General features: G+C 43.4%; 1 gene segment (V, D, J or C); it reads right to left on the bottom strand.

Moving 5' to 3' along the window:
- Positions 1–11,770, bottom strand: part of LOC137323837 (T-cell receptor alpha chain V region 2B4-like) — a 31,479-nt gene continuing 19,709 nt past the window's right edge. Inside the window, 1 exon segment of the V gene segment in view lies at positions 1–472. Within this exon segment, the coding sequence occupies positions 469–472 (4 nt within the window).

Raw genomic sequence — 11,770 nt, 5'->3', positions numbered from 1 at the left:
TATTTAAAACACGCAGAATTTGGAGAATTACTGCTTTCACAGCCTCAAAGTCACCATATACATTTTACACTCGATGTATGATACAAATAGCAAAATATAGGATAAGCTACATCAATTTACTAGATAGTAAACACAAGGGCTATATTACAAGGAGACAATGTTTTACATCCATCATTGTAGCATTTGCTCGAAGAGTATTTCCAAAGGTTAAAGCCTTAAACAGCGATAAATCTGCTAGTAATGGCTCAAAGACGTGTGCACTCTAAGTACAATGAGGTGCAAGTTTCATCCCAATTTCCAAAAACTAAAGAAAGAGATTTGCGATGATAAAACAGGGTGAAAAGTAGACAAGGCCCAGTTCAATGATATAAAGTTTTGACTGCAACTTTCGAAAAGCACAAAAAAGTTTGAGATAACATTCCAGTCCTTCTGCCGCATATTCGTCCTGTGATGCATTTGATGTGTTAATTACCTGGAATAAATTTGAACAAAAATATAGAGTAGTGAACCATACCTAACAATAACAACACGAAAAACAGAATTACAGCAAAAAATACAGTAACGTAATTTTAAAACATCATTATTTCCTCATCTGCATGAAAGCTATTTGGAGGGAACTAAATACTTAAGACCCACCCCCAAAACAGTGTGCAAGTGTGCATTATTCAGGTCTGATCGAAGGGCACACATCTGTGAAATCATAGCCAGCCTTTTCTCTTTACGGATGCCGACGGACCTGCTGTGCATTTCCAGCATTTTCTGTTTTTATTTCATATTTCCAGCGTTTGCAGTTTTCCCTTTTTATTTTAACGTGACACACGTTTGTCGATTACTGCATTGATTGTAATGGAGGCTGTGACATCGGACAGGTCTGAGATCTGATTCAGAGCTGTTGTTGCCAACAACAACAATAACACATATAGTAAAATGTCCCGAGGTGCTCCACAGGAGCGTTATCAGACAGAATTTGTATCTGAGCCATAAAAGGAGATATTAGGATGGGTGACCAAATGCTTGGTCAAAGAGGTAGGTTTTAAGCAGCGTCTTAAAAGAGGAGAGAGAGGTGGAGAGGTTAAAGGAGGGAATCTCAGAGCTCGGGAAATAGATGGCTGAAGGCAGGGCTGCCAATGGAGGGGCGAAGGAAATCAGGGATGCACAAGAGGCCAGAATTGGATGAACATAGAGTTCTCAGAGGGTTTATAGGGCTGGGGGATATACAGAGATAGGGAGAGGTGAGACCATCGAGAGATTTGAACACAAAGATAAGAATTTTAAATTTGAGGCAATGCTGGACCAGGAGCCAATATAGGTCAGCACGCTAGGGTGAAGGGTGAACAAGACTTGGTGCGAGTTAGGATATGGGCAGCAGAGATTTGGATGAAACACTGCCAAGTTTTGTGCCAAGAAAATGCACAACTGGCTAAATATGCAGATTCCTGGTCTAGGAGATGCCTGATACTATAATTTGATAAAGCAGAAGCATTTACAAATTTGCATTAGTAAATTTCTTGCGGATTACAATAACTTGCATTTATATAGCATATTTTGTGTCAAAACATCTCAAAGTACTTTGGACAATGAATTACTATTTAAAGTGTGGTGACTATTGCTATGTATGCATAGTTTTAGAGTTTTTAATATAATTTTAAAAACTGAGAACAAATTCAACTTTTTGAATTTTTTTTTCTGCAATAGAAGCTCTTCATTGGTTACTGCAGAGTTACCGCATCACGTGAGTGCAGTGTCCAACACAAAGACCTCATCATAAAACTGACATCACTGCTTTAGCTATTTGCATATTTTTTCATTTTTATAATGCTTTTCATCGGGTTATTGAGATGATGTTTTGTGTCATATAATAATTCCCTTTTTTTTAAGCATGGTGTTGATCATTCAAACCATTAACTTCCTCTGGATGATTGGAGCATCTATTCTGCTTTTTATCCCCTCCCCAAAACATTACTTCTCTTTATAGAATCAAGTTCCACTCCAGGACTTGAGTATATAATCTAGGCTTAGACTCCAATGTAGTAATGGGAGAATGCTGTCGGAGATGACGTCTTTGATGAGCTGAGATGTTAAACTGGGGCCCCGTCTTCCTATTCAGGTGGATGTAAAATATCTCACGGCATGTTTTCAAAGAGCAGGGAATTCACTGAGAGTCCTTGTGGAAAAGTACTGAAAATCTTTGTCTCCAAGCCTGTCTTTTAGTTTGCTAGCAGTTGAGATTACTCTTGCCTGGGCCCCGAGGTTTATAACAGATCAGCAATTTTCAACCACCAGCTGCCTGAATCCTGTTATTGAGATGGGTTGCAAAGCGATACCAGACGAAGAGCTAGCTAAGTAGAAGTAAAGACAATAACAGGATTCACAAGGTCACAACATCATATTAACTAATAATAAGAGTCATGGGCTCACGGAGGGTCTTGCTACACAAGTTGTTTTTCTATGTGTATAAAGGACAGGACTAGCAGGGGATATTTTAGAACATTCTCGGAGTGCGACTGGACTGCTCAGGTAGTGCAGCAAGAGTCGAGAGACTGATCACCTCACGATCCTGTAGTGACGCTTTGCCCAGGTTGTATCTTTGCATACTGTGTTATCTTTGTATACTGTTTTAATAAAGGCTTGTAATACTTTGCTACAGAAGACCTTGTGCCACTATTATTGAAATAACCCACATAACTGGCGCCCAACGTGGGGCGCGAGGTAATTAATTCTGCACAAAGTATAACAGCCTTGTAGGTTAAGGCACTTCAGGTGCACATCCAGGTACTTTTTAAATGAATTGAGGGTTTCTGCCTCTACCATCCTTTCAGGCAGTGAGTTCCAGACCCCCACCTCCCTTTGGTTGAAAATATTTTTCCTCAGCTCCCCTCTAATCCTTCTGCCAATCACTTTAAATCGATGCCCGCTGGTCACTGACCCCTCTGCTAAGGGAAATAGGTCCTTCCTATCCACTCTATCTAGGCCCCTCATAATTACACCTCAATTAAATCACCCGTCAGCCTCCTCTGTTCCAAAGAGAACAACCCCAGCCTATCCGATCTTTCCTCATAGCTAAAATTCTCCAGTCCTGGCAACATCCTCGTAAATATCCTCTGTACCCTCTCTAGTGCAATTACATCTTTCCTGTAATGTGGTGACCAGAACTGTACACAGTACTCAAGCTGTGGCCTAACCAGTGTTTTATACAGTTCCAGCATAACCTCCCTGCTCTTATATTCTATGCCTCAGCTAATAAAGGAAAGTGTCCCATATGCCTTCTTAACCACCTTATCTACCTGTCCTGCTACCTTCAGGGATCTGTGGACATGCACTCCAAGGTCCCTCACTTCTTCTACACTTCTCACAATCCTCCCATTTATTGTGTACTCCCTTGCCTTGTTTGACCTCCCCAAATGCATTACCTCACACTGGATTGAATTCCATTTGCCACTTTTCTGCCCACCTGACCGGTCCATTGATATCTTCCTGCAGTCTTCCTCACTATCAACCACACGGCCAATTTTTGTATCATCTGCAAACTTCTTAATCATGCCCCCTACATATAAATCTAAGACATTAATATATATCACAAAAAGCAAGGGGCCTAGTACTGAGCCCTGCAGAACCCCACTGGAAATAGCTTTCCAATCACAAAAACACCCATCGACCATCACCCTTTGCTTCCTGCCACTGAGCCAATTTTGGATCCAACTTGTCACTTTTCCTTGGATCCCATGGGCTTGTACTTTTTTGATCAGTTTGCCACGTGGGACCTTGTCAAAAGCCTTGCTAAAATCCATGTAGACTACATGAAATGCACTACCCTCATCGATCCTCCTTGTTACCGCCTCAAAAAATTCAATCAGGTTAGTCAGACACGAACTTCCCTTAACAAATCCATGCTGACTATCCATGATTACTAAGTGACAGTTTATCCTGTCCCTCAGAATTGATTCCAATAATTTGCCCACCACCGAGGTTAGACCGACTGGCCTGTAATTACTCGGTCTATCCCTCGCTCCCTTTTTAAACAATGGTACAAGGTAAGCAGTCCTCCAATCCTCTGACATCATGCCTGTATCCAGTGAGGATTGGAAAATGATGGTTAGAGCTTCTGCTATTTCCTCCCTTACTTCTTTTAACAGCCTGGGATACAATTTATCTGGCCCTGGTGATTTATCTACTTTCAAAGAAGCTAATCCCCTTAATACTTCATCTCTCATTATGTTTATCCCATCCAATATTTCACACTCCTCCTCCTTAACTACAATGTATGCATCGTCCCTCTCTTTTGTGAAGTCAGATGCAAAGTATTCATTAAGAACCATATCCACATCTTCCGCCTCCACACATATGTTACCTTTTTAGTCTTTAATAGGCCCTACTCTTTCCTTAGTTATCCTATTGATCTTTGGGTTTTCCTTGATTTTACTTGCCAATATTTTTTCATGCCCTCTCTTTGCTTTCCTAATTTCCTTTTTTATTTCACCCTTGCACTTTTTACACTCATCTAGGCTTTCTGTAGTATTGAGCTCTCATTGTCTGACATAAGCTATCCTTTTCTGCCTTATGTTACCCTGTATGCTCCTTGACATCCGGGGAGCTCTGAGGATAGACCAGCGAGCAAGGGTAGAGGGTCCTGTTGGAATGGCACCCATGATTTCAACCAAAATGAAGGCTGAAGAGAACAGGGTCCAAACCATGGTGGTCCCCTATGGGCCTACCCAGCTCCAGGAGCAAATCCCAAAAATGAGACTCTCGACTGGATCCTCAGCATCCCCTCCCCCTTTTACTCTATGTCATTTCACCCCTCTCACATACCAACAGAGAAGAAAGCTAAGAATTGTGCAGGAGGTAACAGGCTTGGTTGAGGACATGGTCAGTGAACTTGAGGTTTTGAATCAACACAGAATGGGGTTAAGTAGCAAATATCAGAAATTGAAAATTGGTTTGAGGGAAAAAGGATAAAATGTGGAAGGCTGCAAGATTTCAGTGTACTGTCTCTTTAAAAAGGATAAAATGTGGAAGGCTGCAAGGTTTCAGTGTACTGTCTCTTTAAAAAGCCTGTGTGAATGTTTTAATGCCACTGGATGTGGCTCCGCCCTCTTTTTCCCTTTTGTGCAAGAATGTTACAAAGGTTTTGTTTAACTGTGATAGCTAACTTTTTCTTCAGTAATATTCAGTATTTTTTAAAGTCATTTGGAAAGGCGCCTGAAGATAGGACAAGACGATGACGTAATTTACTTGGTTTTTGTAAGCATGTGCTAGTATGATCATTTTACCTGCTCTATTGTCTTAAGTTTAAGATATTGCTGAATTAAATTGGAGTCATTGAGGTTAACTAACCTATTAAATTGTGAAAACCAGACTTTTATTGTGGCCATGGTGAAATTCTGGTTATTGAAAATTATGTGAACGTCTCTAGTTCTGGACAGGAGATTATCAGATATAAAAAAATTGGCATTTTTGAATTTATCATCCATGCTTAGTGATTTGAAATGGATAAGGAGTTAATGTTGAGTGTAATTGATGTGTTTGGAGTTGTGTTGAGTATCAGAGAGAGTGAATACTGTTGTTAACTGGGGGGCTGATTCAGTACAGGGCATGAATTTGGACTGGGTTTAGTGCCTCTAAAATTTTGGGATATTTCTGATGATTCTGCTTGTTTAATCATTTTGGTTGTACTGGAATGCAATAGCTGTTAGCAAACTGACAGCAACCTTCAGTCTCCTGATTGACTGTGGTCAGGGAAAAAAGTGACCAGGCAAAAAAAGAATGATTAGAGGATCTCCTGCTATCTCTATGGCAACAACTGGAGAATCAACAAAAATCTGAAATATTTGTAAAGTAGAAGGCCTGGATAAACCTACCTTTTATAAAATGAGATGAACGAATTAAAATATGCCTTCCCTAGCAAGAATTTTTAAAGTTAATAGCGATGTTACTAATGATTTCTGCTTGTTTTAACAGATTTCCAACTCCTAAGAATCATCAGTTTGGTAAAAAAAAAATTCCGCACCATCACGGCTCATATTTGGAAGTCAAAAAGGAGAGAAATTTATTTTCCAAAATTTAATTGTTTTATGATCTTTTTGCAAATTATCACTATTTTAACAGCACAAAGACTTTTTGAAAATAAAGTAAAATGGAGCTCGACTCTTTCATATGCAAAGTTTTTTAGAATTTACGTGATAGCTGCATGAGTCTGACGAAAACTGGCTCCGTCTTCTTTTTACTGCAAGGAAATTAACGCCTTCCACAGGCAACTGTCTTTAATTTTTTTCGTATCTGATTAACTCTGCTTAAATCCTCACTAAGCAACAACTTTTGCATTGCTGAATGTAAATATATATCAGGCATTATTAGATTTTAAGTTTGTTAACTTGAGTGGATATTACCCCATGGAGGCAGAAGGAAATCAGAAATTGACAAATGCATGTTATGCAATTAACCCCTTGGGCTCTCAAGAAGACCCACAATGGATTTTCTGGGTTTTTTTCTTTTAAAACAGGTGTAAGAATATTAGGGATAGATACAAATTGACATATTTTTCTTAATGCTACTAACCATCATGCTTTGCAAACTGTGCTGCTTTAATTTGCAAGGTGTGTTATTTTGATTTGCTGAATTGTGAATACTGACTATTGACTAATGACTGACCTTGGTCATTTCCATTGCCTGGCAAGACAGCAATGGACAATGATTCAGCAAAAGCGACAAGGATGGTGATCAGAACAGAATAAGGGCTGGCAGCTAGATGTATAAGAGTCGACCAGGTGGTCACTTGACCTCTGTGAGAAACCATGTTGCAGAGGGTTTTATGACAGGATGAGTCAAACTGACCACTTGAATTCTGTAAAAAAATACAACCTTGCAAAGGATCTTGTGACCGGATGGGTCAAGCTGGCAACATTGTATTTTGTGGAAAAACAACCTCGTAAATCGATAAAAATTTTATGAATGACAATGCCATATATGATATGAGGTTCCTGCCATGGAGCTTTAAAAACCCATTTGAGCTCAGGGCAGAGAACAACACCCAGCAGTCAGAAGACTACAACCTTTGCCCAGAGATTGATCAAGCTGTAAGAAGACTTTGAAACTGTCAGAAGACTTGAAACAACTACGCTGCCAACTAAGTTATGAACTCTGCCCAGAGATCAAACTGGGTAATAAGGTTTTAATCTCTGTATCATAATTCTCTTCACTCTGTATTATTACTGTCTTACAATATTGGATACTTTTACATCTTTGATTCGACTATTAATAAGTAAGACATTGATGACCATTTGGCGTCATGTCCGAATCTGTTACATAGGGGACCATGGTTTTCGGGACCACATGAGTTGCTCTTCAAGCACTCGAGAAGGGAAAATTTACCTGAAGTTTAAGGGAATAATCCAATGTTTATTTTAAAAAAGAGCCCAGTCTAAATGGTTCCTGCCCAATGCTGTGTATTGAGGAAGAAATTTTTTCTTGGAAATAAAATTGAACATTGACAAGTCCTGTCAGTCCAACAATACCGCTCTGTGGAATTTGAATAATTTTGAAATGATAATATGGACTCAAACACAATATAGCGGGATATTTTGGGAAATAAAAGGTCCAAGAAGAGTTTAGGTAAAATAAACAAAGATGTGTTGATAACTTCACCTCAGATAATGAAGCAGTCTGTGCCCGCATGCAGCAAGACCTGGACAATATTGGTGGCAATTAACATTTGCGCCACACAAGTGCCAGCCAATGACCATCTCCAACAAGAGAGAGTCTAACCACCTCCCCTTGTCATTCAAAGGCATTACCATCACTGAATCCCCCACCATCAACATCATGGGAGTCACAATTGACCAGAAACTTAACTGGATCATCCACATAAATACTGTGGCTACAAGAGCAGGTCAGAGGCTGGGTATTCTGCAGCGAGTGTCTCACCACCTGACTCCCCAAAGCCTTTCCACCATCTACCATGCACAAGTCAGGAGTATGATTGAATACTCTCCACTTGCCTGGATAAGTGCAGCTCCAACAACACTCAAGAAGCTCGACACCATCCAGGACAAAGCAGCCCGCTTAATTGGCACCCCATCCACCACCTTAAATATTCACTCCCTTCACCACCAGCGCATCGTGGCTGCAGTGTGTACCATCTACAAGATGCATTGCAGCAACTCGTCAAGGCTTCTTCGACAGCACCTCCCAAATCTGTGACCTCTATCATCTAGAAGGACAAGGGCAGCAGACACATGGGAAGACGACCACCTGCAGGTTCCCCTCCAAGTCACACACCATCCTGACTTGGAAATATATCGCTGTTCCTTCATCGTCACTGTGAAAATCCTGGAACTCCCTAGCTAACAGCATTGTGGACCACACGGACTGCAGCGGTTCAAGAAGGCGGCTCACCACCACCTTCTCAAGGACATTCAGGGATGGGCAATAATGCCTACATCCCATGAATGAATAAAAAAAAACTTGGACCAAGTTGGGAACGTTTAGTCTATATTTTATGGGTTAATAATAATTGTATTGGACAGTAAAGTTCCTCCAGGAATGAGATGAAATGGTAATTAATTGGAATTTTGCTAACGTCATCGCCCGAGGTGATCATGGCCGAATTTCAGGAACCAAACCAAAGGGGTTAGGGAAAGATATGTGCATGCATCCACGAGTATCATAAATCACCTGGGCATGATTCGCCAAAAGATATCAATCTGATATCAATGCACATTCTAGTGAAAGTCAGGCAAGTGTAGGTGAGAATAATTAATTGACAGCTTTCTCTTGGAGATGTTTGTGCCTATACTGAACAATAAAAAAAATTCATTTGATAGCCTGGCCACTACCTGAGACATTGGGACCATGCAGGGGGGGAATAAGTAAAGACCTCCAGACACCTCCCCGATCTGATAACTTGAAAGCCCAGGAATGGCTTGTATCTGATGTCAATGGCATGATCTTGCGATATGAGTGTGTGTGCAAATGTGATATATTGCGGGGTGAGGCAACTAATATGCAGAATGTGTGATGAAGATGCACCGAAGATCGGGTCTCAGACATGCTCAGATACTTGATAACAGCACTACGTGGAATGGTTAATGTGGCTCAGGAGAGTGAGAAAACTTTTTAATCAAGGCAGTTGCTCCATAGAGAAACCAACATTTTAATGAAACAATCAGGATAGAGTTAAACACACTGGTACCTATCAGAGGGATTGAAATTAAAGCAAAGAGGGACATCGAATTTGGATTTCCAAAATTCAGGGTTGGGTTCCTTTGAGTTAACGATGAAATTGGGACAACTGAGGGCCAGGGAGAAATAATACTTAGCAAGAATATCCACAAGATGGATAATGGTAAAAGGAGAGCTGGAGAATCTTTAAAGTCTATGGTTTCTTGATTATATGGTATACTATAGTTTTCTATACACTGTATTATGATTTTCTTTGTCTGTATCATGATGTGTAATATTAACCAAATGAAACTTAGACTAGAAGAGCAAATGGCTTGAGATAGGTATGTTATGCTAATAAGATGAGAACTTTAGATAAGGCCATGCGGAGTCACCAGGGCCTATTGGAGATTAAGACTGAAAACCATTTTCTTGGATTACTTCCGTAGTTTAATTCTCCAATACCATTCATCCCTCAACCACACCACTGAAAGCAAATTAACTGGTCATTCATCTTATTGCTGTTGGTGGGACTTTGCTGTCCTTTCTGCCCTTTCTCCCATCAGCAGCTGACTGACCTGCTGCATATTTCCAACATTTTCTATTTTTGTTTCAGATGTCCAATATTTGCCATTGTTTTCTTTTTATTTATGCAATTTTAAATTCTTACTTGGGAGCTGTTTTTTTAATCGAGATACAACGAGGTGGATCCCATACTCAGAAATGGGGGTGGAGTTAATCGAACACACTGGAAAACAGGTTAATTCAGCATTTAAAAGTTTAAAAATTGTAGAGAAATGAGGTGATTTTTTTTTTAAGAAAGACAAAAATAATGAACAATGTAACTAGTTAAAATAGTGAAAGAAAAGAGAATCTAGGTCAGATAATGAAAAGATGGGGCAAAGTAGATGTGGCCTCTGAATGGCCTTCTTCTACAATTCTATAAGTAAAGTTTTGAAGAAATATTTAATTTTATGAAGTGTTTAATTTTAGCAGTGAGTGGGTTTATTACTGTAATGTTAGGGCATTTTTCAACATCATAGTGTATGAGCTGGAATGGTAAGAAAATCTGGCCAGTCCAGGAAGCCTGGAATATCCCAGGCAATTTGTGAGCTAACACTTGTCCTACATCATCCACAAGCTTGGGACTAAGGTCATACAAATGTCAAGCTAGTATCTTGGTTACTAGTCTGATTAGCTGTTGTTTATGGTCCTGAAGAGAATACGCTGTGACTAGTGCCAGGGACTAACTGCTTCCGCTATCGATGACGTGCATGTGAACTCGGGCCCGGGGTGTGTTGGGCTGTGAATGGGCTTTGTAGGTCACCAACTGCCCTCGCTGCCGTTCACTAAAAGCGCGGACCGGAGGCCGAGCACCAAAAATGCAGCCTTTGCAAATAAGGGGGGAGGACAGCAGAGTCCGGAGGAGTAGCGGGGGAGGAGGGGAACAGGAGAAGTGGGGGGGGGGGGAAGAGTGGAAACGGGGAGGAAGGAGGAAAGGGGGAGCAGGGGGGAAGGGGAGAAGAGGGGGAGCAGGGGGGAGGGGGAGCAGGGGGGAAGGGGAGAAGAGGGGGAGCAGGGGGGAAGGGGAGAAGAGGGGAGCAGGGGGGAGGGGAGAAGGGGAGCAGGGGGGAGGGGAGAAGGGGAGCAGGGGGAGGGGAGAAGGGGGAGCAGGGGGAGGGGAGAAGGGGGAGCAGGGGGGAAGGGGAGAAGAGGGGGAGCGGAGGGAAGGGGAGATGAGGGGGAGCAGGGGGAGGGGAGAAGAGAGGGAGCTGGGGGAGGGGAGAAGAGGGGGAGCAGGTGGGAAGGGGAGAAGAGGGGGAGCAGGTGGGAAGGGGAGAAGAGGGGGAGCAGGTGGGAAGGGGAGAAGAGGGGGAGCAGGGGGTGGGGAGAAGAGGGGGAGCGGGGGGAGGGGAGAAGAGGGGGAGCAGGGGGTGGGGAGAAGAGGGGGAGCAGGGGGGAACGGGAGAAGAGGGGAGCAGGGGGAGGGGAGAAGGGGAGCAGGGGGAGGGGAGAAGGGGAGCAGGGGGGAGGGGAGAAGGGGAGCAGGGGGAGGGGAGAAGGGGGAGCAGGGGGGAAGGGGAGAAGAGGGGGAGCGGAGGGAAGGGGAGATGAGGGGGAGCAGGGGGAGGGGAGAAGGGGAGCGGGGGGAGGGGAGAAGAGGGGGAGCAGGGGGGGAAGGGGAGATGAGGGGGAGCAGGGGGAGGGGAGAAGAGGGGGAGCAGGTGGGAAGGGGAGAAGAGGGGGAGCAGGTGGGAAGGGGAGAAGAGGGGGAGCAGGGGGTGGGGAGAAGAGTGGGAGCAGGGGGTGGGGAGAAGAGGGGGAGCGGGGGGGGTGGGGAGAAGAGGGGGAGCAGGGGGGAGGGGAGAAGGGGAGCGGGGGGGAGGGGAGAAGAGGGGGAGCAGGGGGGAGGGGAGAAGGGGGAGCAGGGGGGAGGTGAGAATGGGGAGCAGGGGAGAGCAGAAGGCGGAGCAGGGGGGAGGGGAGAGGAGAAGGGGAGCAGGGGGAGGGGAGAGGAGAAGGGGAGCAGGGGGAGGGGAGAGAAGGGGAGCAGGGGGGAGGGGAGAAGGGGGAGCAGGTGGGAGGGGAGAGAAGGGGAGAGAAGGGGAGCAGG

Source organism: Heptranchias perlo, chromosome 1, assembly GCF_035084215.1.
Source record: "Heptranchias perlo isolate sHepPer1 chromosome 1, sHepPer1.hap1, whole genome shotgun sequence".
Lineage (NCBI taxonomy): Eukaryota > Metazoa > Chordata > Chondrichthyes > Hexanchiformes > Hexanchidae > Heptranchias > Heptranchias perlo.
This window is presented reverse-complemented; position numbering and strand designations above follow the sequence as displayed.